Source organism: Anopheles gambiae, chromosome X (genome assembly GCF_943734735.2).
Source record: "Anopheles gambiae chromosome X, idAnoGambNW_F1_1, whole genome shotgun sequence".
NCBI lineage: Eukaryota > Metazoa > Arthropoda > Insecta > Diptera > Culicidae > Anopheles > Anopheles gambiae.
The window spans coordinates 9,819,347-9,846,243 of record NC_064600.1 but is presented as its reverse complement, the minus strand read 5'-3'; the positions used below and the strand labels follow the sequence as shown (position 1 = coordinate 9,846,243).

The following is a 26,897-nucleotide window of genomic DNA, read 5'->3' as shown; positions in this document are numbered from 1 at the left end:
CCAAAAACACAATGTTGCCAGCGCACGTACGCTGTGAAGTGTGTTTATCTTCGTGTGTGTGTGCGTGCTTGTGTGTGTGTGTGTGTGTGTTTTTTGTTGTTGTTGTAGCGATCATCCACCCCCATTGCCGTCTGTATGTTGCGCAATCTCCAAATCAACGGTGGGAACGTCCCCGGTGGGGGAGTGGGTGGTGGGTTGAAGAAGGAGAAGGAAAAGGGTTTCACGACAGAGGCCTTTTTTCGATCTTGTTGTATGTGTGTGTGTGTGTGTGTGTCGGAATGGTTTTGCGGACGGTTGTTTGTTTTGTTTGCCTCCACACTCCCCCCGACCCAACAGCTCGTCCATACATGCGCGTTTGTGTGTGTGTGTGTGTGTGTGTGTGTGTGTGTGTGTGTGTGTGTGTGTGTGTGTGTGGAACAAAAAAGAAAGAAAGCAACAAAAATATCCTTCCACATCGTGCCCTCGTGTGTGTGTGTGTGTGTGTGTGTGTGTGTGTATGTGTGTGTGTGTGTGTGTGTGTGTGTTGGTGCATTATCCTTTCTTCTGGTACACAGTGTTGCCATCCTTTCGACCACCCAAGTGACCATCCACCTTTCTCACTCACCCTCCAGACAGGTAGAGACATTTGTGTGTGTGTGAAACAACAGCAAAGAAGCAGCAGAAAGGAAAAACAAAACAGAAACGAAACAAAAGCAACGGAAAATGAAACAATCGAAACGACGACACGTGTGCAATAGTGTGTGATTACCGCGTGCGAAAACGATGCTGCCGACAGACATCCGACAAACGGACAACGCCACCGCTGCCGCCATCCTCATCCTCATCATTACCATCGCCACCGTCAGCTCCTCGATCAACCTCGTGCAGCAGTTGGTGCGTGTGTAAACCGTCTCGCTTTGCGTGTGTGTGTGAGTGTGCGCGAGCGCGCGCGCGCGCGTTCGTGGCTGTTTGTGTGCGCCTGTGTGTGCTGTGCTGTGTAAAAGCTGCTCTAGCGCGTGGTGGTATTGTGTGTGTGTGCGCGCTCTGTGCGCGCTGTGCTCTGTAGTGTGTGCGGTGTCGGTCGGTTCGGTTCACCACCCACCCACCCACACGCCGTTTGGTCAGACAACACCAACAGCTGTCACTAGCCATTTTCGATCCAATTGCGTTCGCTAAAATGCATGTTAAAAAGCATGTATCCTAATACATAGATCCTCGCCACCGCTCTGTGCACGTGCAGTGAGGCTGTGTGCGTGTGTGTGCGTGCGCGCGTGTCTGTTCTTCTATTTTGCAGCCCGTGCAAACCAGTGTGTGTGCTAGAAAGAAAAAAAAAAGTGCGTCTGTGCACCAGTGAAAGACGGGCAACTAAAACGGCGAGCGTGCTGCCAGACGACACCCCAATCCGAACCACCCATACCACCCACACACAGAGGCGGATCGAGAGCACAGGCGTGTGTGGTGTGGTGCTGGTGCCCGCTCTGTTGTAATCTATTGTTTTAGTGCGTGTGTGTGTGTCGTTCTGTGTGAAAGTGAAGTGGAAAAGTAAAAAAAAAGAATCCTTAAATAATCCCTAAAGAAAAAAAGGGTCACACGTGTGTGTGTGTGTACCAGTGGTGTATTGTTTGTTGCGTGTGTGCGTGTGTGTGTGTGGGCTCGTGGTGCGGGGGCCGCCCATACCAACATCCGGCCGCATGTCCGGAGCGTTCCGTGGCGCGTGCTTCCTTTCGTTTTCCGGTTCCGGTCGTTGAACGGTGCTAAAGTGTGCAAAACGCGTGTGCGTTAGTGTATCTGTGTGTGTGTGTGTGTGCGCGCGCCCGCCAGTGTGTGTGTGTGTGTGTGTACGCGGCTACCTATGTGTGTGCGGTTGTTGGACTGCTGCCGCCAACGCTGCCGCCACTGCCGCCGCCTGGCGGCACCGCTCTACACACCGTCGGCCACCAGCAGCAGCAGCAGCAGCGCCACCATCTGGCGACAGGAGCCACAGTGGCACGGCGGTGGTACGGTGCGCCAATAGTGCGCTCCATCTACTCCACACCCGAGCGCCGACACCACAGCCGACAGCGCCCTAGAATGCAGTGCCGCCGGGGTTGAAACGAGCACGCGATGGAGATACATGTGAAGCAGTGCAAGCAGCGGAACAAACGCCGGGAGCGGGCCCAACGTATGATCGCCGAGCGGGACAAGGATGCGGCGGCGGACGGTACCGGCAACCGCGATCCGGACGACAGTGCGGACGACGACAGCGGGCCGGTCAGCCGGGAGAAGCCGCACCGGCCGCCCGTCCGGCGGAAGCGCAAGGAGAAGGAACCGTCGCCCGTGCTCGAGGAGGACATCATCGACGGGTTCGCGATACTGGCGTTCAAGACGTACGAGGATATTGAGGTAAGGTCACATGCAAAGCTTCAAAAAGGCTAGCGAGAAATGAAGGGGCTAAAGGTTGTGGAATACGAAGAACTTCTGAAGGAGCTCGCGATACGTTGCTACAAAAGTACTTCCCAGGATCCAAACTCCTAAAGGTCATGTAGAAATTATCCAGCATATTAAGGTATCCTGGTAGTAAAAGATTCAGGAATCGATATCGTCAAGCTTGTCGAGGAATACAAAGATGGATAAGGAAAACTAAAGTCAATCAGGGCTCAAAAAGATCACCAAAGAAAAGCATCTTCAAGGTTCAGATATATTCAAGATATTTTCCAAATATCACTGCACACTAGGTCGTCCAAATCTTCAAGAATAGAAATATCCGTATATAGGAATTGCTCCAAAGGATGGAGTCTGGATTAGTTTCGGAGGATTCAATAGTATTTCCAATGACAGATCTTCTTAAAAGTCCTACATGAATCGTTGTAAGATTCAAACTTGCTTCCAGAATTACATAAAACACTATCAGGACTAAGGATTTTGTCAGATTATATCTTTTCATACATCCAACACATCAAGTAATCTAACGGATCTTCAGGATGTCCAGGTTTTTGAGACTACAATGATCGCAATATGAGAATTCAAATGATAGAATTTCGGAGAATTCAAGAATACTCCAAAAGACAGATCCTCTAAAAGATGCCCTTAATGAGTCGTTGTAACCTTACTTCAGAATTAGATTGGAACCTTATCAGGATTGAGAACCTTGTCGGATAAGATCTTTTCATACATCCAACACATCTACTAATCTCACGGATCTCCAGGTTTTTAGCCTGTTGAGAATACAATTATCCTACTATGAAAATAGTTTCAAAAGATGGAGTTCCGGAGAATTCAAGAATACTTCCTAAGACAGTTGTTGAGAATAAAATGATTCCAATATGATAAAAGTTTTAAAATATGGAGCTGCGGAGGAATCAAGAATACTTGTAAGGCACAACTTCTTTCCAGAATGAGATAAGATCCTTGTCAGGATAGATCTAGTGCATCCAACACATCTACTAATCCTACTCCACCATCTTTCTCTTTCTCTTCCCACCAGTTTGCGATAAAGGTCGCCAACAAGCGCAATGAGAAGCGACTGTCGTCGATCGTGGAACTGACAACTGTGATGGTGCCGGAGGAGAAGCCGCCGAAGATAATCGACACCACGCCGTCGAAGCTGGCGGAGAAGTCGCTCGGCGGCACCGGCGTGGTGCCGTTGGTGACGAACAAGAACAACAACAGCATTAACAATAGTGAGAACCATGCCGGTGCGAACGCTGCCAGCCCCGGTGGTGGTACGGCCCCCGGTACACCCGGGCCGGGTGGAGCAGGAGGAGCCGTTGGAGCAGCAGGTGCTGGAGCAGCAACGGCAGTAGTAAGCAACGTCAATGGCGGCGACTGGCCGCCGGTCAACAACACCCACCATCAGCTGCACCATCTGCAGCAGCAGCAGCAGCAGCAGCATCACGGTGTGGTGGGACCACCGAGCAGCGTTAACGAGCGCACACCGAACGGCGAAGGGCTGACGCACCACGGCACTGGTCCGGCCGGTGGTGGCAGCGGCAGCGTACCGGCGGTAGCATCGGCGACAGGTGCCCGCGGCCCCGGCAGTGATATGGCGCTGATCGCGGCCAACGGTGGTGCGCCCGGTGGGACCAATCATCACAATCACCTTCACAACAGCCACGGGCACCACAACAGCCACGGGCTGCACAACCACAACCACCTGCATCCTCACCACAACCACAGCAGCCGGAATCACAACCAGCAGCAGCATTCGCCGCAGCAGCAGCAACCGTTCGCGTCGGTTCACCACCATGGGCATCACAACCATCATGTGGTGAGCAATGGGAGCGTTAGCGGACCGACAGCGGCGACGGCACTACCCGCTGGTGGTGGTGGTGGTGATGGAGCAGTCGGCAACGCCACCAATAGTAACAGTGGCGCCCCGAACGGTGTCAACGGTGATCCCGGCCCGGTTAGCGCCGGCAACGGGCCGAGCAGTGTGGCCGGTAGCGCCAACAATCGGAGTAGCAGTAGCAGTAGTAACAGTAGTAGCAACAGCAGTAGTAGCGGTAACGGTAGCAACAGCAGTAGCAGCAGCAGCGTCCGGGCTGCCAACAGCAGCAATCGAAACAGTGGCAGCAGCAATAGTGTACCGGCTAGTGGTAGTAGCATCAATATGAACAGTAGCAGTAAGAACCATAGCAGCAGCAGCAGCAGCAGCAGTAACATCTGTTCTCTAAATAATCTCACCATTGCCGCCATCATTGCGAATGGGCCGCCGCGCCGGAACGTGAACGGCAGTGCGGCGGCGGCAGCGGCAACGACAGTGACGGCGAACGGTGCGCCCGGTCCGACCGGCACGAACGGTATCAGTGGCAGCAGGGGCAGCAGTGGCAGCAGTGCCGCCAGCAATAGTAGTGGCACGCCGAACAGCAACAGTACCGCGAATACGCATCATCCAAACCACCATCAACTTCATCATCCGCATCATCATCACCAGCAGCAGCATCAGCAGCAGCAGCAACAACAACAACAGCAGCAGCAAAGTCACCATCTTCATCATCAACAGCAGCAACAGCAGTCGCCTCATCTTCAACATCATCCCCACCATCAACAGCACCATCAACATAACCATCATTTATCAGCGGTACATGTAAGTATACGACTCTATCTCGATTTGGCTCTGAGTGGCGGCAAAGAGGGGACACGACCCAGCAAAGCATTGGGGAGTGCACGTAGATTCGTGAGGCAGAATGTAATTAGCCAAACATGAAGTCCTAGGGTAAAGCAGAGGCTCAAAGAGACCCTCTTAGGTCCAGAAGATTTAGAAGCGAACGAAATGCATCAACAGATTAACAAGGTTAAGAATTGTTGAGATATGTATGAGGTAGATGCAAAGACTTCAAACTCTCTTTTTCATCCTTGCTCTTGAAGCAATGATCTAGTAGTCATAGCTAACGTTAGGTATCACTTACTTATCCGGCGCTACTACTGCTTCGCGGTCTTGGTCTGCCTCAGGAGTGTCCGGAACCGCGCACGGACTAACACCTTGCGTCTGCGTTATCCTCGGCCTTAATGGCGGACGCCTCCACGCCATCTTGCCACCTCAGTTTAGGTCTACCACGCCTCCTCTATGCTTGTGCACGTTCTAAAAAGACTTTACGGGTGTCACGGATTACGGGTTAGGTATCACTGATACCAAGCGATTGCCTACTTCAATGTTGTAGTCTCAAGATACTACCTGAAGATTACCGACATTGGAGATCCCAAACTGCTCAAGTTGGCCATCTTGTGACATACTACTTAGTTATTTCCCAATGAACAGATCCAGCTCTAATGACCTGGTTCTGGACGCCCTAACTACATGTAAGAGGGGGTTGTATCAGATGGTTTGTTTCAAATCGGAGTTGTAAAGCCGTCTCCTCGGTATATTTAGCTCTCCGTGGTCTGCTGAAGGGGTCGAGGGGGCATGGAAAATAATCTACCATCGCCGAGAGTAGCTTATCCCCCCCCCCCCCCCCTAATACGTGCAAACATGGCTGTCAAGCTGTCAATGTTGCTCATCGACGCGCCCGTCGAGCGGCGATGCTGTGTTTACGTTCGCGCGCCACCCGTAACAGCCAGGGCAATAATATTTTATGGATGTTTATAACAGCTCGGTAAACAAACGAGCGGGCGCGCTCGCTCTCGCGGGGCGGATCGTTAAAATAAAACAATAATCTTCGCCGCGGGACAATTGAGCTCTGGCCCTGGGCGGTTCGGCGAATGGTGGGACTATGGAAGCGCTCGCGCGAAAATATTCGCGCACGTTCGCGAAGTGTAGTGCGAGCGGGTTACTTTGTCCATTGGCTGGTGTCCCCCCTCCCCATCTTTTCTAGCACACAGGACGACTCTTCAATCCACACTCTTATCGGAATGTTCTTCCGCGCCTGCTCTAGAAGCCGTCCAACGCAGTAGTGCAATGTGCTGACCGTGCCGCTATTGGAAATGATCTGTGCGGTGTTTGTTTATTGGCCACGAAGCGAAAACTACTGTGCGGATGCTGTACTCCCCTCCCCATCCCCCTCCGCAACACTGACAGCCCCCCCCCCCCACCCCGGGGCCCTTGGGGTTTGGTTTCGTTTATTTTACTCTGGATCTTGCTTTCCAGTGCAGTGGAACGGTCTCGTCGGCTGCCCCGGTTGGTGGACCGTTCGAAGCAGCTTTGGCTGGATGGTTCACTGGTGTTTGTATTGCTCCAATGCTCCATACTGAGTCCGCCTCTGGGTGCACAACAGTCTCTACCCCACCCCAGTGGCTCGAGATTTTCAGCGAAAAGCCGCTTGTTTTTGCCGTTTGCGTTCCGCGCGTGGAAACGGATGTTCGCTTTTTGTTTCCTTCTGCGCGAAATTGGTACCTCCTTTCCTCCTCCTGGAAGCGTGGGTACTGCCGCGAGGAAAAGCCGTTGGAACAGCGCTCCGCTTTACGAGAAGCGACTAACAACTTTACCGGAACGAGTCGCGGTCGTTCAAGGGGGGAATTATCTTCCCCGAAGCGGAGAGCTTTCGATGGGCGAAGGAGCGGTTAGTGTTTCGTCAGGGTGGGTAGGGTGCGATAACTTTTGCTGATGAAATCATTAAGCGCCGCACTTTGGATATTAAGACTAATTTTTGCAACCAGTAAATGCAGTTCGAGGAGCACTCGTCGAACAATACAGCAGCCTGCAGCTGGCCAGCTGGAGCTTCCAGGAGCGGTTGTTTGCAAGTGTTATCGCCAGGGTAACACCAGCTTCCAGTTTTAATGATGTTTTTGAGCGAGAATCGTCTCTGGGCAGGACTCAGAGTCTGAAGAATTTGTAGTGTTGCTTCGGGTAAAGTTCTGAAGTATACATCCAGTAGCATCGTGAACATATGTTTGACAGAACTTCTAGGCAAATTCTGAAATCTGTAGTTCAAAGGCGTTCACAGTTCCTAAAATCGTCCACACAAAGACTGTGATCTATTGGAACGTCAGCATTTCTGCGTGTATGGGGAAGAGATTTTGATTTCTGGATAATATCTTCCACCTCTAGCCGCATTCTGAAGTATGTTTAGTGTATCTTCACTGCTTTCATCAGAAGAACTTCTGTAGTCGTATTCTGACGAATATCCTCAGTGTCTAAGACTCCTGTTGGCCATATTTCTCAGAATCTTTGTAGCATCCATCGTACTTATAGCTGCTAGACACTGCTAGATCCCAGACTTTCTGCCGAACCTAAATTTCTAAAGAATATCTTCAACGTCAGTATTGGAGCTAGCACGGCACTCTCCAGGATTTCTCAGACAGTGTTTACCTCAGTCAGTGTCTACCTTAACTCTCCCTGGATGCTATCATCTCTAGCAGATATTCTGAGTGAAGTAAAGTGAGGATATTGCTTCTAGACAGATTTTGAAGAATATTGATTATGTTCAAAGTGTACTTCTTGTTAAGTTCCGAAAAAGTGTTTCAATATTTTGCATATTGGAAATTTCCCAACATGAAACAATTCACTAGGAATTAACTCCAAAAACACGCACCAAGTCCGCCGCGGGAAAAAGGTCACGTACGACCGTCCCTATGTGCACGCCGTGTGCCATTTTACATTCCTCCCCAGCACTAACCGGACGAACGCAAACCAACAAAAAAAAAGGAGAAACGCAAAGTGTGACACATTCCGCCCCATTCCGTTTGAATGTTTATAAACAATCGCGTGTCAACTGCAACAAATTCCCCAGAGCCCCCTTTGGCACCATAGCAAAAGGGCCCCGCTGACCGTTGTTTATTCCGTTTGCAAGCGGCTCGCTGATGTTTAGTTTGTTGTAAAGTAAACTATTACCATCCTGTCCTCCCATTCGCTTCTTGTCCCCCTCAATCCACTGATTGTTCTCGCTTTCTCTCTCTTTCTCGCTTAGTGTCTTATTGTGGTACGTGCCGCATCGATTGGGTTGTTGGCCGCACATGTGTGCATCTTTTTTTTTTGTTCAGGCCGACCCAGCCTCACTCCATCTTGCGTCCACTGCGTGCTTAACCGGTGCCGCCGCAGGCCTAGTCACACCCGCGCGTTTTCGACCCGCTTTGGCTTAGAGCACCCGCAAATACCGATTATTGAAACGTGTAACCTCCGCTGCGGACCATCGGTGTCGGTCGCTTCACAGAGAGCGCTGGGATGATGATGCGGATGGGTTGCTTGGTGGGGGAGGGTGAGAGATAGCGCACGGTGGTGTGAGGCCACCGGAAGAGAGCGAGGTGTGCGGTTGGTGCTGAAGCTCCGACGGTTAGAGATTACCCGCTAATAGTGGCGGCCCGATTAGCGCAGAACGGTTGAAGCGCGCTCACGGGCACCCACAGAGCCGGGCTGCACTGATTGCTCACTCCCGGAAGAGTGGCGTGACTGGGGCCTGCGTCCGGCGGGCGGTGATCGGCGGGGAACCAGTTTGACAGATTGTTGATGGTTCGCATGACTGGGCCGGGCTAATTAATTGTTTTCGGTATTAAAAGCGAGCCGGCGATGCTATTAAAATGACTAGCAGAGGTTGGTGTTGTTGTTGTTGTTGTTGTTGCTGCTATAACAACCCTGTCCTGACTTTTCGATCCCACCAACAAGGGCAACAAGAAGCACCCCGGACTGGTGTACTGGCACCGGATCGGATCGGTTTTTGGTGATGTAAGGGGATGTGGGGCACAATGGGCACTGTTTATTTAAGCATTTTTTTCACAGGGTAGGATAAATCCACAGGATAGGGTAAAGGATACATTTCAAGACTCAACATGTTTTCATCGGAGTGTTGTAAGTTGTTTAACCCGTTATTAAACAATGTAACAGGGATGCAATGTCGCAGAGATACCTTTAAAGTGCTACATAGTAACGTTTTTGAGATATGGGATTTCTAAACAATTTGTCTGCAGCAAGCGGAACAATTGAATGCGTCCTTTTATAAATACAGGTGCTCCCGAGATTTGGGACCGAAAAAAGGGTCCTAACGCAAGGTGTAAATCGAACATATGTCGATAAATAGTTTATACCCCTAGTTGCAGAGTCGAAATCTATCGAAATCTGGTATCGTGTATTTTAACTAAAACAATGTTACAACGATATTCAAGTTTGGGTAGTGGTGGAATCATCATAAATGTGTCTGTAACGGTTATCAGCAAGAAACTTAAAAAAATACATAAAATTCTTCTAAATGACAGCTTTTACCTGTCCAATTCAAAATTGTCGTATTTGCGGAATCGTCGCAACTGTGCTGGCTCTTCTTCTTCTTCTTCTTCTTCTTCTATTTGGCATAACGTCCTACGCGGACATGCCGAGCTATACAGTCTTGCGAGTCTTAATTCATTACCACTCACCCGGTTGTCCTTGCTACGGGGAGACGGTCCATTCTAGGTTTGAACCCATGACGGGCATGTTATTGAGTCGTACGAGTTGACGACTGTACCACGGAATAGCCCCTCTCTCCTGATGTGGGTAATCAATAAATCACTGAAAGCCAAGTCCACTAGTGGTACAGGCAGGCCTTGACCGACAACGGAAGTTGTGCCAAAAAAGAAGAACATTTTGCACTAGTGTTTTGACGTTTCAAGGGTTTGTTTACATATGCCCATATGCTGTATGTGGAAAAAAAAAACTTTATATTTTACATTTTTTTCATACGTTTGCGTTATATTAAGGTTTTGTGGTAGTTTTAATTGATACTAATAATGGGACCCTTCACGATTCTTTTTTTGTTGTATGGAGTTTGACAGTTGGAGGCTGAAATCAAGTAAACACTCCATACAAAACCACACATAAAACTATCCTGCAATTTTCAGTCTAGATTATTCTAGCCACAAAGCTAGAATTAGATTCGAGTACCTGCTCGAAAACACGAGTTTGTTTACATTTATCCCAAGGTGCATTAAAGAGATCAGGTGGTGGAATCAAGAATCAAAGTGTATGTAGTCCAGGTGGTCCTATAGCATGTTTTTTATAACCAAATTTCAACATCACTTTTTGACAGGATGGGTAAAAACTTTTGTTCAAATAAGCTTTCTGGAGGCTTGAAGAATACTGGAAACACTCTTAAAACCTTCATTCAGAAGCAGAAGCGATAAAAATCAGCCTTCAACATTAATTTACCTTGGGATAAGGCCACCTGTATATTATACCGACTTAGATAGCTGCTCGAGAATTGCTAAACAATGCAAACAGCTGACAGGCTGATATTTCAGCCTACGCACTTACAACGGAAAGGGCCCCATTAATTGATATTGTAAGAAAAAATGTGTTTCATTGAAAATTCAAATAAATATTCATTAAATAGCTTAACAAGGTCCACTTTGCCCCTCTTTTTCCCTAATAAAATTTCGCCTTTTCACTCGATTTCTTTTTCTCTCTCTCTCTCTTTCTCCGCAGAATCTTTCCCTATCTTCGATCATCGATCCGGGCACGTCCGACGATAGTGGGCGCGCCTCGGAGCGACTGACGACGTCCTCGGTGGCCCAGCGGGATCCGGACAGTTCGCGAGACCGGCTCAGCGACGCGAGCAGTCGCTGCAGCTCCGGCAAAGGGTATATCTGTGATAGCGAAGGAGACGATGATAAGGTAAGGATGCGGGAGGCTTCCGGCGTCGGCTTTTAATTAAGGCGGTAGCCGCCAGTCGTACCCGTGGGCGCGCGTGATCGCGCATTAAGGGTTTCGGGGGCCGAGGGTTTGCGGTGGGGCAGTCCCGTTCCTGGGCGTGGTGGACCCAGGCGTGTCAAAATTATTACCAGCATGATAATCACTCTGGCTCTAGGGTACGGGGCAGGGGTTTCTCGCTTGGTGTGCCATATTTTTGTGGTTTAGTTTTTTTTTTTATTTTTCTATTTTCACAACTCATTTGCACACCGTTAAGTGGACATTCTTGACCCTCCTCCTCTTACTTCTCCTCCTTCCTTTCCTTCTGGTGGTGTGATACGGGCACAGGTGAGAAACAGGTGTTACCCGTGCCCCTCCCCTGCACGGTCCAGTATTGGGTTTGAAGTTTACAAATTTTGATAAATAATAGGTTTTGGGTGGCGACCGCAACACAGGGTGTGTGTGTGTGTTTGTGTAATTGTGTTTTGTAAAATCACCCTTCCTTCTCTACCCAGTTAACCCTTCTCCCCTCCTCAGCCGTGTAATTATTTATAACCACTTCCTGGTGGCAGCGCGCAGTAGTGTTTATGTCTCCCGGTCCCCGTTCCCTTGCTGTGGCGCGTTTTGTGCCTTGCTAGAATGGTCTAATTTTCACAATCCACCACGAAAGGTGCTAAGCGTGAAAAACAAGCACGAACTTCCCTTTGGGGGAGTTGCTGCTGCCCGCCCCGCTCCGCGCTGCTGCGAACCGTTTGGAAGGTGTGAAGTGTTACCACGTTCGGTATTACCCACTTGCCAAGCGGTTCCCATAATTAACAAATCTGCGCTACACACACACACACACACGAGGCAGACCATGCTATGGGAAGAGAGGGAAAAGAGGGAAGTAAGTACCATTTCACGAACAACGTTTTTGCTCCCCACTTGCTGGTCAATTGCGCCTCTTGGGGTTCTTTACGTCTCTCTCTTGCTCTGGAATTGAGGAGCTTTATTACAACACACGCACACACACACAAAGGAATGTAAAAATAACTCTAGAAGTTCTGTGAAGCAACAGCTCCCTTCAAACTGCATCGCACCGAGAGCGGCAAACTTATCGCTTAAAGTTTTTCCCCCAGCACTACTGGGCTGGCCAGTGTCCGGGAGACTCCGGATGTGCGACTTCCGCCGCACGTTGCTGTGCTGCTGCTGCTCTGCCAGCGCGTGTTGAGCGCGGGATGAGCACATGCGCGTTACGTGATCAGGAAATGGTGGTATCAGGTTTTGTAGCTGTTTTATTTCGTTTTTTTTTTCATGGTGTTTTAAAGTCAATTGGTTCATCTACCATTACCTGGGAGGAACTTTTAAGCACTTTATTCGCATTTGGACTAAAGACTGCACATAAAGACCGCGTTAAGACTTCGAGCGACTCTGTGTGATTGATCTCTTGTAATGATTTCCGAAGCAAAGCAAATGAGTTGATTCGTTTGAGTAGCTAAAGGGAATAAAACAAGTCATTTTGTTTGACCGGTTCTACTGCACACAAAAAATCTGAAGTCATCGAAAGGTTCGTTGTTCAGGAATCATAATTAATCAGACCTCAGCATGCCTCAGTAGATCTTATTTATACACCATTTTCGAGCACAAATAAACAGTGTTAAGCTAATATAAATGTATCAACATACGTTTATATTACCTGGGTTCGTTTCTTTGATGTTCGTTTTGTTGCGATAAAATTGTTTGGAGCATCATTTAAATTGATTATGCATACTTGTCTAATAGTCAACCTCAATGTTGTATTTGAATCACAATAATTTACATGGTTTTCCAAGTCACTTTCTAATGTGCATATAATTACTCACCGCCTGCAAGATGTTTTTCAACAGCTGTCAAGTGGTGCATTTGTTTCCTAATGAAATTTCAATTTTTACACATGATTTTCAACACATCCTCAAATAACTGCCAAATTCAATAAAGCGTGAGACGTGTTGAAAATCATGCTGAAGAAAATAAAAATTATGATGATGAAAATGAAACATCTGATTAATGTGGATTAACATCTTGCACGCGGGTGAATAGCAACGTTTGCATTCGAAGGTGACTTCGAAAACCCTGTATCAGTTCTTTCACACAATTTTCAACACGTCTCAAGCTGGGTTGAGTTTGACAGTTATTTGGGATGTGTTGAAAATCATTTATAAGAACTGAAACTTTGTTGCGATGCAAATACACAGTATGACAGCTGTTGAAAATCATCGTTAAGATGCAACTACAAAGTATGACAGCTGTTGAAAATCATCGTTAAGACGGTGAATAATGATGTGCACGTTTGAATCTGATTAGGAAAAACCTGAATTGGGGAAAGCAAATGTTCGAACGCATCTTAATATTGTTTAGTTGGGTTCGAAACGGTGTCGAGTCCTTTAAATAATAATAATAATAATAATAATTTATTGTTTAAGAAACCTAGTTTGGTGCAAGATAGTAATTTCGCTTTTGTTTTCTCTCTTTCTGCTTCATTCCAGGTAAGTCAGCTGCAACGCACGACCGCTGTGAGTATGCATAGTGCAGCGGACGAACACATTATTGAACTATTTACATGTGAATGAGATAAACCCTAGCACTCCTTCCCCCCAGCACCCGCGCCCGGTCTGCCCACGCCATCTGCCGACATTCCGCGCTACTTTGTTAGGCACTGGCACAGGGGTATGTTTTGACTTTCTAATCACGCGGGTCAGGTCGGCGCATGATGCGGCGCACCGAGGTTAAGCGACGAATGGGCGCCGACGTCCCCCAAGGGAGAAGACCATTGGGCCTATGTTTGTGTGTGTGTTTTTTTTTTGCTGTTGTACGCGATCTCACAGCGCACTGCAGGAGATGCTTTTGTTGCGTTGGAGCAATCAATTGGATGGCCCTTGCTCTTTTGCCCTTCCGCAGGACATCATGGACATAGAGGAGCAGTGGGCAGTGAATCAGCGAGCCGCTTCATTTTGACTCAGAAGGGCAGCTTTTGGTTGGAAGTTTTGCAGCAATTCCTAAACCCTTCATCGATGGAGAATGTTTGAAAACTAAACAAAAAGAAAACGATTTCCATAATCTCTTTTTTAGCCCACGGTTTCGAGCACGTTCGCCCAAGTAAGGCAGAGCGCGGCTGGTAGCGGCCGTCGAGGGTAGCCGATAGCGATATGTTTACGCTTGGAAAAAGTGGAGGGAGCACAAGGAACGAGCACGGGAAGCCCGTTCTGACGCCCGGGACGTGTTGTTTATGTTTGGCCCTTGTCTAAACAAGGGAAGTGCTGGCGTTGTTCGGCGTCGGCAAAGCCACTTGCCAAGGGAGAGGATGGCACTTAAAAGGTAGTGCAAGCGCTCGTCGATTTCAAAGCCAGAGAGCGATGATTTAAGCCGTTTCAGTGGGAATGTAACAGTGTGTAGCGGGCTTAAGATAGGCGTGCTGTAATCTACTTTTCAACTAACACGCAAACCTGCTCCTTGAGCGCGCTGACAGTTTACAAATTAAAGCAAAAACGGGGGCAAATCTATAACGTGTACGTAAGCTGGAAGCTGAACAGCAATCGCGCGAAGCTGATCCGTCACGACCCCGACAAATCATCGACGACGAGCCCCGTGGGGGGGTTAGGTCGTAAAATCTCAAACGATTACACATTAAGAAGTCACTAAACCACTTTCCGTGCGACACCGCCGTCATCGCTCATTCTCACACGCCGCCCCGCTCGACCCCGTTAGGTGACGTTAATGGGGTTTGATACTTTTCCGCCCCGTCCCGTCGTGTCGCACCTTCCATATTCCCCCGGCTGGACGGGATTGGATGCAAATGCAATAAAATGCACTCAACACCTAATGCGCGCCGCGTTGTGAAGTGTGATTCCGTTTTTATTGCCCCAGGCTCTCGGGAGCGGGAGGGAGGGGAGGGGGGCATTTTATGGCATTTTTTGTTTTGCGGGAGATCGAGAAAGAGCGCGCAAGAGAGAGAGAGAGAGAGAGTGAACGAAGTGAAAACAAACGCCACCACTTTATAGTGGCAGATCCGTCGTTCGCCAACACCCAGGCAATCAGGGAGAGTGAGAGAGAGAGAGAATGAGGGAGAGGGAGAGGGTGCACAACAGTATGCACTCCTCCGTATATTAGCAGCTCGTAAAAATATGCAAAGTATCAATTAAAACTTTAATTAACTGCTCATTTTGGTACAGTGGCGGCAGACCGCGCGAGCCGAGCCGCCGAGCCGTTGACGGACGGGGGAGAGAAAGCGAAACGAGGTTACTACCGTGTGTGTGTGTGTGTGTGTGCTGGCTTGGTGGTCCGTCCGGGTAGATGCGATGTTTTTTTTTTATTATTTTCTTGGTCGCTACAATTTAGCCCGATCCCACCACCGTTTACGATACAGATTTACGGTGTGTTTGTGTGTGTGTGTGTGTGTGTGGCGTACTTATTGGAATGCTAATTTTGGGGGTCGCCCGCATTTTTTGGGCCCTTGCACCACAGATGCCAATCGATTTAGAGGGAGTAGAGTCGGATCGGCACATAATCCTGTTCGAAGGTTCGTGAGCGCCTTTTGCCGACTTGCAGTTGCGAACTGCGGTGTAATACACTTTCAGGGAAGACTTCGTCATTACACGTGTCATTACACACAACTTATTGATGTAACCTACTTGCAATGGGGCGGGGGGGGGTGGGGGGCAAATCAGCTCCGGGCTAAGAGCACACGCCGCCACGTACACGCTCCGGTTCTAGGGAGCGCAAACAAAACAGTCAGCGCAATGCGCAAGGTCGGAAGCGAGCTGGTGGTCGAGCGCGTTGATGCGCCGCTCTCTCTGTCTCGATCTGTTGGGCGGCGGGTTATCAATTCTTGGTTTTGTTGGAGATGAAACTTTTCGTGCAGCAACTTGCGACTGCGGGGGTTATGTTACATGAAGTGTGAATGTGTAGAGTCATATTATATCTAACAGAGGGGGGGGGGGGGGGATTTATTGGAGTTCGTGTTAGCCGTGTTGAAAAAAGAAAAGGACGAAATTTTAAGATAAAAAAGGAGTTCTTGTGTGGCACCTTCCTCCGCGCTTATCGTCGAGAATTCTCTCGCAGTGGCGCCCTCTAGCGGGAATCAGTGACACCTTGTGATACCAACAAACTTACGCAAAACCTTTAGGTGTGAGTTACCGCTGCCCATCGCCTAAAGCAACAGCGACTCTCCGCAGCAAACTCCAGAAGATTCGGTGGTCACACACGTGCATTTCGGTGTGACATATATCTGTGCCGGCTGAATCACGCCTCCTCCATGCGTTCGGTTTAGCCTTCTCCTACACTCACACACACCCACACATACATCACCTGTACACGAGGTTCCGTGCGACGACTCGTGTTGCTGCTGCCACATGCGCATATATTAACACAGCTGTGCGCGCACCCCTAGATGATGGAGCAACTCCCCAAAAAATGGAGGAAAAACTGTGCAAACAATTGCTGTGTGTGCTGGCTCGTCGAACCAAAAAAGCCCCACGTGCATGTAGCGCACTACACTCAGAATGACTTCGTTGGTAGGTTATTTTCCGTGCCCGATCCTCCCGATGTCGAGAATATTCCAACACGGGCGGAAATGCTCCAACCGGCACAAATGGTGTAAGCGTGCTGCGTGTGCGCGAGATACACAGACCGGCACGGAATAGAGAAGCAGCCACACACACACACACACGCACACTGTGTTGCCTGTGTTGGGACAATCGACCGTCGTGCGCGCATCTTGGTCGCGTTCTTGCCATTTTTGGAAGGTTTGTAGGGTTAGCGAACGTGCGCTGCATTAATTATACACGCATTGCGAGACACAGACCCGCCCGCCGACGATGCGAACGGGTTGTAGCGGGTTTTTCTTTTCCTTCCCTTTTGCTCGCACCTCCCTGCCGTTCCTGCATTCACCTCCCCCCCCCCCCCTCCTATTTGTTCCCAATTTTGTGCTGCTGCTGCTGCGGCAGATTGTGCCGTCTTGATAAACTGCTGGCCACTTGCAAAAAATTACACTTTGCCCCACGGGGGCACTGGACCGTGTGTGTGTGTGTGTGTGCCTGAGTGCGCGAACTGTGCGCGCACTTCGAAGGGGAGATGACACACGAGCTTAATTGTACGCGGAGCACACACGCGAACAGCTTTATTAGAATCTGCACTTGCTTCCCTCCCTGTTGCCGCCGCAGGGGTACGCACACAGTGGGCGGTAAAGTGGCGGTAGTAGGGTTCAAGTAGCACAAGGAAGCGTCAATTACTCTGAAAGGAAAGGGGGCAACAAACAGGCCGGTACAGGCCGTGCTGCTGCTGCTTGCTGTCATCGTCGCAATGGTTCTCGGTTCTCCTCATCTTCATAGCATCTCGTGTGCAAGTTTATGGTGTGTTTGGAACACTTTAGACGGTAGCAAAAGTAAGCAAAAAAAAAAAGGAAATCCCTCGCGAAAGGCAAGCAGGTTATCTGTTGGGATAGTGTGTGTTGGTACAGTGTTCGCTATCTTGGATGGCTTACTCATAACGGCACGTCGGTTTGTGGGGAAAGAGCATCGTTTGGGCCCAGTTCCATACGCGCTAGTTATCTCAGCGGAAAATCTACAACCCAACTGACTGACAAGCGCGGCCGCACTCTTATAGAGCAATGGACGCGCTAGCAGTGGGATGGCTGCACGGTGCCATTGGTAACTGCTCGGTCTGCATATGCAACACGCGCCCGTATGCGTGTATCGCGTTCGAATCTCCTCCCGGCGCGGTATATGCGCGCGCTTGTTGTGTGTGGGTATTTGCTGCTGCAACTTATTACCGTGCATGAAACACACATTTTCCAGTCGTAATAAGAAATTCCAAGCGCTCTGTTCGTCCTTTCTTCTTCCGGTGAAAAGCTTTAAAAAAGGGCTCCAGCATCGTTCGTGTCGTGGTCTGTGTTGCGGGGGATGGTATACATTTCCCCGTACGTACGGCGCAAACTCAAAAATATCACCAGCGACTTTTGCTGAATTTTTTATAACCTCCAATTCGGACAATTCACCAAACTCCTCCGTACTTCCCCGGGGGGAGCGTGAGGTGTTTCAGGTTAAGTGTGTGTGTGTGTGTGCAACACGAAGAGCGTAGGAGAAAGGGTTTAGGCGGAGGGGGTTCTATAGGGAAGGAACGTTCTTTTTTGTGCTGCACGAAAATGCAAATGCATCACCACCACCAACAGCAGGCGACTGCTACCGTCTACTCGTTGTACACCCGTGTGTGTGTGTGTGTATGCACTTTCCAATGTGCAGAAAGGCACAGCTCCTTTCCAGAGAGAGAGAGAGATAGATAGAGAGTATGGGAAGAAATCCCCCCCCCCCCCCCCCCCCAGGAGCCACATTGCATAAAGTGGGCTCGCGTGCATTTTTGTTTTTTGGCTATGTGCCTTGGCTTCATTTTCCCATTTGCGTTCTTTGTGGTGGTGCGTTCGTCGCTTGCTTTTTGTCCACTACACTTTACCAAATTCCCTGCAAGAGGGGGGCTTTGAGCGTAGCGGGGGAAAGCGTAGCGTTTGCGCAGTTTTTTGTTGTTGTTGATGGTGTGTTGGTTTCCGTAGCGTACAACAGTCATTCCTGGTCTCCCGCCGCCGGGTGCCTTTTTGCAACAACGTTCGCACACACACACACACACACATTCCACCCAGTCTACGGCGGCATGAAAACCGTGCCGTGTGTCCTCCGCTTTGTCGACGGGTACGATTCGCCGAAATAAAACAAAAGAATCCTCGCTCTCTCTCTCTTTCTTTCTCTCTCTCTCTTCTCTCTCTCTTCTCTCTCTCTCTCTTTTCTCTCTCTCTCTCTCTATCTTTATCTGTGGCTCTCGCCTATCTCGTCCACAACTATTTCGCATTATTTTGATTGCGTGGGCAGGGTTCGTTGCTTCCGCTTCTTTTTTTTTAATTGCAATTCACACGCACTGACGACACACCGCTTGTGTGTGGTAGAATTGCTCAACCGCAGCAGTGGGAGAGAGAGAGAAAGAGGGCGTCGATGGTGGAGTCAAAAATGGAGAGTTGAATGTACGACCAAAACCCGGCAAACCGAGCGGCGGTCTAACACACGTTGCATTTGCAGCACTCCCCTGTGTGGTTGTGGGTTTATTTTTTGAACGCGTTGAAAAATGTGTCTTGCTTGAAGCATTTGATGACGGTGCGCTAACACACAGCTCTGGTGCCACAACATCACCACCACCGCCGTTGACAGATCCGCATGTAACGCAGTGTAAACAAATGCACGTAACAACACGAAAAAAAAACATTAAAAAGAGAGCCTGCTGAGAGTGAGAGAGCGCGCGCGCGCGCGCCAGAGAAAGGGAGAGAGAGAGAGAGTGTATTGCTCTCACTCATGCACGCGCGAAACAAGCGGGACAGTAAATCATCGCGCGAGCAAATTGCGTACTCTCGCTCTCTGATGCAATGTCGCGTAACGACAAGCAAGAGAGCGCGCGAGAGAGAGAGAGAATGGGCAAGAGAGTCGATTGTCGCGTGGTTTGCGTGTTCGCTCTCTTTCACTCGCTTTCGCGCGCTTGCCGCTTTTCTCTTTTTTGGTACCGGTGCCGCTGCAGGAATGTTTGCGCGTCGCGCGAGAGAGAGAGAGAGAGAGCGCGCGCGACGCCACACCGCACAGAGCGTGTGACAGACACACAGCGTGCGGCGAGCGGCGAACGGGCCGGCTTTCGGGTGCGTGACGACGCCGGCGAGATGCACTCCGTGTCCGTTTCATTGCGAGTCCAGACACCGTGCGAGACGGACGGTCCGTGTCCATTTTCGCTGTTTTTGTTCTCTTCTCCGTGACAGTCTCTAGTCCCGTGTGTTGGTGGTGTCCCGATAAATACCCGCGCGCGCGCCTCCTCCCCCGTACTCTGTGCCGCGTCCGTCTCCTGTGTACTGTGTGTTTTGTGTGGTTTGGCGCTTTGTACGCTCTCTAGTGGTTGTTAGTTTTGTTTTTTTTTGTGTATTTTTTTATTTTTTATTTATTTTTTGTTTATTTGGTGGTTTGGGAATTCCGTGTTGCGATTGTTTGCGCGCCGCTAACCTAGTGAAAAGGATTAAAGCGGTGCGCGGTGTTGGAAAAATAAGCCAGCTGAAAGGGAAAAAGCGATAAAAAGAGGCAAACTTAAGGAGGGAAAAAGTACTTAAGATTTATTGCAAATGAAAAACACATTCGTACACATACACACACACACGTCAAAACGAAAACACAAGAAGAGAACAAAAATCAAGCCCGATAGAAACAACAAACAAAAAAAAAAACAAAAGTGGAAGTGAATCGTGAATTGAAGTGTGTACAACAGGAGGGAAAAAAACGGCGAACGGCTAAAGTGATGGTGTTTGCGGGGGACCAAAAAAACACGAGGGAGGGATAGCAAAAGAAAGACCAAATCTCTCTCTTTCTCTTTCGCATTTGTTCTCTCTCTCTCTCTCTCTCTCTCTCTCTCTCTCTCTCTCTCTTTGTTTCACTCAGTTTTTTTCACGAACCGGTGACAGGGCTGCTTCTTTCTCTAACCCGTCCTTCTCGGGACGGTTACGCTAAAGTTCGTCGTCTGCGTGTTGGAGTGTCTCTAAAAGCGGTGGCCCCGGTGGACGTTGGTGGCAAATTTATGCAAAAGTGCAATCATTTCCATCCCTCTAAAGTGAGAGAGAGAGAGAGAGAGAGAGGTGGTGGACGATGCGAACGATCGGAGAAATCGTTTCAAATGCAACATGGAGTTGGTTGTTTTTTTTTTTTTGCTCCGGTGGGTCGTTTATGGTGGCCGACACGCTTCTCCCATCACTACTCTCCAGTTGCTGTGTTAACACTTGAACCATAAACTTTCAAGACAGCAGCTTGTTTACTAGGCGCAAAACTTTTTGCAGGATTGGAGTTGCTTGCAAAGGAAGGCGGGGAGATAGGAGCAGACAGCGCTTAGGGTAAAACGTCAACGTCCCTTTGTTCCGGTTTTGCTCGAACCGAATGGCCCTTTGCCACCAGAGAGAGAGAGAGAGAGAGAGAGAGAGAGAGAGAGAGAGAGAGAGAGAGAGAGAGAGAGAGAGAGAGAGAGAGAGAGAGAGAGAGTGGTGCGCAAACTCCTCCAATTCGGCAAACGCGGAAGGTTGTGGCTGTGTGTTTTATTTTGCTTTAGCGCCTGTCAAACGCCCGTCTGGGTGACTTTTGGTTTGTATTGTTTGTGTGTGGCTGTTTTCCTCCTGTTTTCGTCCAGCCAATAGGCAATAAGAACATTGGCCACGAGCGCGGAAATCAATGCCCGTGCAACACAAACACCTCTTAATACAAAGTAAGCTGCTCCCCGCGCTCGAGCAAATGAAGAAGAGAGCGAGCGAGACCGCGCGGCACTTGACAACTGCTGTCCACTTGACAGATTATCTCGATTGCCTGTCAGCAATAAATATGTGTGCGCCCTGGGTGTATGTGCAACACTCTCTTATTGACTTGCGAGCAGTGCAAACAAATCTGGGCAAGTCACACCTCCCCACCCAGCACACGCTGGACACAAACGGTGCGCGCTGCACAGGGGTTCTCTTCTCGGTTTGTTGCGATCTAAATATAGTCGCCACCTCCTTCCGCGGTGTACTCTGCCCGCCAAGCGGTTGTGGAAGGTGTGTGAAAAATCAGCAAGCACAAGCGCTCGGAAATCGTTAAATCAACGAGCGTGTGTGAGACAACAGGGGCGATCAAAAAGCGCCCCACCACGCCAGTAGCGCCGAGGCAGGAAGCGCAGGACCTCCCAACTGGCGGCTTTGCTCTGGGGTCCCACCTCTTCCTCTTCGAGGTGATAATACTTTATGGTAGGAAAGGGGGGGGGGGGTGAATCACTGGAGGAGACGGGTGTAGTTGCCCGCCCCGACACAGTCGCAGCGAAAGCCGCACTCACGGCCAGGGACGTGTGTGGGGCCGTTGTTCACCGTAGGTGCCGTAGAAGTCGTAAAATGGTCGTAAACTGGTCGTAAAACACTGCTGGACGTGATTTTCGGACGGATGAAGTTTGATCTCTCGACCCTGTGTGTGTGTGTGTGTGTGGGACGGAGAAGATATAAATGGGAGTGGAGAATCACGTGATGACGGGTGTTGGAAGAGAGGCATGGGAATTATGGAAATTGATACGTGTGTGCGTGTGTGTGTGTGTATATTAATGTCGGATCTAATCGCGCTTGACCGATCAGATTGATCTTGTCGCGCGATCAGATCAGGTGCGACTCCTCCACTGTCTCGTTTGTTGCGTGCTAAATGTTTGTGTGCGTTTTTTTTGTTGCCTTCCTTCCTCCCATGTCCACCCAGAAGCTACTGGTGAGATTTGTAACCGCAAGTGCTTAAACGGTCCATAGTGCTGCGGCAAAGTCCTGCGTCTGTGCCATGCTCTGAGTGTGGTGAGAAGTGTCCTGAGCCAAAAGTGGAGCAATATTTCGAAAGCAAGTGATGCAGATGGCGCTCTGAAAGAAGAAGCTGGTGTGCAGGAAGTGCATTGTGTATGTGTTGGTGTGCCCCAAGATTCTTCAATCAATCGACTGGCAGGAGTCGCCATTGCCAAGCCACAGACAGCTCCGGCGACCGACCTCTTCAATCAAACTCTCTGGAGACCAGGTGGTCGCCACCGGACGGCCGGGGCAGCAGTAGTGGTGTGTGGTGTTTGCGGCACAGCATGCCGCAGCAGCACTTCGTTGCAGCCGGTAGTCGTCGCCTGCCATTCCTCTGCAATCAGAACATCCAGCAATTGTGTGTCTGTGTGTGTGTGTGTGAGAAGAAGTAAGAGAAGTAAGAAGCAGAAGAAATAAACACACGCTGCTGGATCGCGGGATCTATATGTGCCGCCGGGAGCGGGACCGATCCACCATCCCCTGGCGGAGCGCGGTGCCTCCACTTCTCCGTGCCTGACACGCTTCCGGCCGCGAGCGGAACAACGAGCAGCGAGCACTATTGGACGGGTCGAAGCAGCGCGCAGCACCCCGCAGGAAACTGCGGGGCCGCATAGCCTGAAAAAGCTGGGCAAAGCCGGCGCCGCTGAAGGAGGAGGAGGTAACAAGAGCAGCAGCCGTAGCGGTGCCAGTGCCTCCGCCGACCCGATCGCTGCGCTTGCGGAGGGAATCGAAGGAGGAGTAGGTGGTGGTGGTGATACGCGCGCTACTACTAGAACGACCGCCGGACCAGCGAGTGGCCGGCCGGGCTCGCCGATGGCCGTCGGGGGCGCCACCTCCGCGTCCGGCGTCGGCACTGCTGCGGCGGCAGCTGCGACGGCGGCGGTGGCGGCATCCATCGGTCGCAGCAGTGCCGCGATCGTGTCGCCCGCCCAGACCCTGACGCAGAGCGCACTGGCCGCCGCTACCGTGACCGTGGCGATACCGGCCGCCGGCAGCCCGGCGACCTGTGGTGGCGGCGGTGGCGCACCGGGAGCAGTAACGGTGGTGGTGGCGGCCCACTCTCCACCCACCGGCAAGGCAGTTGCCGAACAGGTCAGTTGTGGGACTCATCACGTTTGCCCTAATTGAGTGGGCCCGTTTTTGCATGCACCGCTGGTGCCGTGACCAGGAGCTCAAGAGTGAAAACAGAACTTTTAATGGCAAATTAGTGGGGCTTCAGGCTTGATAACACTCAGCATGTGCAACGGGACTGCTGCCGCCTGAAATAATGGGTAGAATGCGAGTGGTTTTGCTTTCATAATTGGTGCCATGACCAGGATCCATATCATCACACAACACAGCATCCCATCCTGCTGTAATTTATTGTGTGAGGTCTTAACCCCTGTTTTATTGCTTGCAGCTCTGACATCGATGAATTCGATAGATACGCTTCCAGTGAACGAGAGACCATAAAAAGAGAGAGAGAGAGATGGAGAAAGAGAGAAAAAAAGATCCCTGAAAATGGAGGAAACGCTATCTAATTGTTTTCAATTGGCTCATAACATCGATCCTGTGCCCTGTCGCGCTAATCGGTGTTAGAGGAACGACAACACACACACACACACATCACACACACAAACATACAAACACAAACAGCACTATTACACAGGATTGTGTACCATTCTCCCCTGACTGGCTTTGGGTTACATCATTGTGCCGCATCCTGTCTCTTGTCGGTCGGTCGGTCGGATGCGTCCCCTTCTTTTAATCCTTAGCGCACAAGCCTGTTGTGGATAAGGGGACTGCCGTGGGGTCGTGATTTTCCCGCCACCTCCTGCAGCGGTCGCTCCATTTGTCTCATTGTGTGCGATGGATTGTTTGGCGATGTGCGGTGCTTAAATAATAAACGAATTACCAAGGGGACGAGAGGTCCCGCGTAGGAACTGAGGCGGTTGTGGTATGCAGTTCTGGCCATCGATGGGTATATGCGCTCGCCCGTTCGCCGTCCCCTGTTGCAATTCCCTCTGCGGGATATCGAGTAAAGCGAGGAATTTACGCTGCGAAAAGGAAACCTCTTCCAAATGCTTACCCAGGGATATTTGCCCTGTCTCTCTTACACTCCCTTGAATGAATCCTTTTTTTCTGCCCTACTGTTGCTATGTCCCAGCGACCAGAGCAAAACCGGAGAGGAGGGGCGTTCCCCTTGTCGTACTGTCGCGCACACCGCGGCAAATATAAACCGGAGGGCGCGAAGTACTTTAACACTCCCGGGAGGAGTAGCGGCTCGACCGGAACGCGCAAACGACGCGACGATGGCGGCCTTTGTGAGCGGTAGCAGCAGCAGCAGCAGCAGCAGGTCGTAGTCATCGAGTGCGCGGAACTAACCGTAACTGATGATATGATAATGATGATGTTGGCAATGGTTGCGCGCGCCAGCCGGTAGCTCCTGGACTTTTTTTTTTGTTTTGGGTAGTTTCATGCTTCCTCCTTCTTTGCCCGCGGGGTTTTGGGTCAAGAAAAAAGAAGGGGCTCGACCCTCGGGGTTCGGTTTTCGTAACAGCAGTGCGCTGCCGAGAAGGCATCATCTCCCCGGAGGTACTTCCCCTAGGTTTTTGTGCTGGTTCCGGTCTATCGAAAATCGACGACTTTATTAAGTGGCTTCTGCACGTTCGGGGCACCGAAAGAGCGAGATGGGGAGGAACGGGTGTTGTTGGGATCGTGCGAAGCTAGACTACCCTGTCCTATTCACTGCCTGCTTGCTTCTACCCCTTTGTTATGGTGCAGTTGTTTGTTGGTTCATACCTATTATTTTCTTCTTCCTCTCGCCTTTCGGTTGGCACATTATACTCCCTACCGGTTTTGCTTCCCAAGTTCACATTCCCCAAAAGGCGTGCAAACGACAGTACATTAGTTCTCATTTAAATGTGACAAAACACGATCGCGCCGGATGCACGCGAGCTCTGATATTTGGCCGAGGCAATGCCATACAACAACCGGTCGATAATGGTACCGCGGGCGCCTGTGTTTTTCTTCGCCGCGTTGCACACGCCACGCCGGTGAGGAACAATGCCAAAGAGGATGTAGCGCATCTTCTTCGAGAAAAAAAGGCGCGGGGTGTTGTGCTCCGAGGAGAACTGAAGGACAGCTGCACAGGACACGGGGACTACAACACGCGAGATGATATATAGGCGTGAAAAGAGGGGGGGGGAGCGCGGTGTGAAGTGTATAAACCCACAAAACCCACTCGCCGGCAAAAAAGGGAAAGTCGGCAGTGATTGTGTTTTATTTATAATTTGTGCGAGGGTTAACAGAAAAACAAACAAGCCCCGCCGCCGCCGCGATCCGACGGTTGTTTTCGAAGAAACGCTACACCATCGATTTTGATTATTTCATTCCTCTTGTGTTGTGCGCTTTTTGTTTTTGTTTGGTCACACATATTATTTGTCCGTTAGGCAATCGCCAGTAATAGTAAATAGAGCTCTCCATATGCAATTGAGAAATGTGTATTATAAATCAATTTTCTCGTTACTATTTTATCACAGAGCAGAGAAAGAAAGAGAGAGAGAGAGTGGAGAGCGTTCAGCGCGCGCGTGGGCGCTTCGGGGATTTGATCCTCTCCTCTCACACGGCGCGCAATCGTGCGCTCGCCGCTTGTCGTGCACCGCACAACTGAACCACCGAGCAAGCGCTGCCCGCACCCCGTTCAGTATCGTACCGTATCGGCCGTCCATCAAAGCGCGCAAGCACTTCATAATGCTACAGCTCTATTACACCGCTAATGAACCGTCGCGCGCGCGAAATGAAGGCGGATGGAGAGTGGCTCATCATGCCATGTTTATCTAAACACACTCCATACGTTCGAGTATGTGTGCGTGTGTGTGTTTGTGATTGTGACTCTCATAAATAAAAAATAAAAAACCGGGGCTGCCCCCATAATCACCCCGTTTACAGCCGCACGCCCGTACAGATTTATTAACAAATATTACCCACCGTTTTCGGGATAAATAATCGCTCCTCTATCTTATCTGCCCTCCTCCCTGCACTTACTTGCACGGCCGATGTTTCTGTGTTTTGTTGTTTTTTTTTGCTCCGCTCTCTCTCTCTCTCTCTCCTCCTGACAGGCCGAAGAGTAATATCATGCGGTTTCGTGCATCGGTGGAGGCGGTGGGTGGTTTCGGTGTGGTATCATAAATAAATGGCGCAGACCACAACGTGTGTCCGCTTTTGCGCTCGTGATGAGTGAGCTTGAAACTAATAAATGAGGTTGGAGTGTGGAGGAGAGGGCGAGGTAGGGGGAGATCTGTAGCACACACACACACACACGCACAGCAGTAAAACAAATCGAAGAAGCGCAAAACATACCGGATCGACGTTAAACGCTTGTCGAAGATCATTCCCACCAGGGGGAACAACAGCTCCTGCTGAGCGGGGTCCGCGATCGGCAACGGCACTCGGCTGCCGCCTCTGAGTCTTTCCCCGCTGCCTGCGCCACCTATCGCTGGTAGAGTGATTTATTGATCGCGCGCACATACCGTTCGGTCTCGTATATTTTGTATCTTGCCTCTGCGGCCGCCCGTTGTG

At 50.1% G+C, this 26,897-nt stretch overlaps 1 protein-coding gene across 4 annotated transcripts in view; it reads left to right on the top strand.

Moving 5' to 3' along the window:
• The window catches only part of LOC11175652 (mucin-19), a 109,208-nt gene that overhangs the window by 17,190 nt on the left and 65,121 nt on the right, over positions 1-26,897 (top strand). For all 4 annotated transcript variants that reach the window (XM_061651965.1, XM_061651757.1, XM_061651826.1 and 1 more), the window contains 3 exons: positions 612-2,361; positions 3,443-5,044; positions 10,781-10,969. In XM_061651965.1, coding sequence (XP_061507949.1) covers positions 2,083-2,361; positions 3,443-5,044; positions 10,781-10,969 — 2,070 coding nt within the window. In that variant the 5' untranslated portion in view covers positions 612-2,082. The remainder of the gene's footprint in view (positions 1-611; positions 2,362-3,442; positions 5,045-10,780; positions 10,970-26,897) is intronic.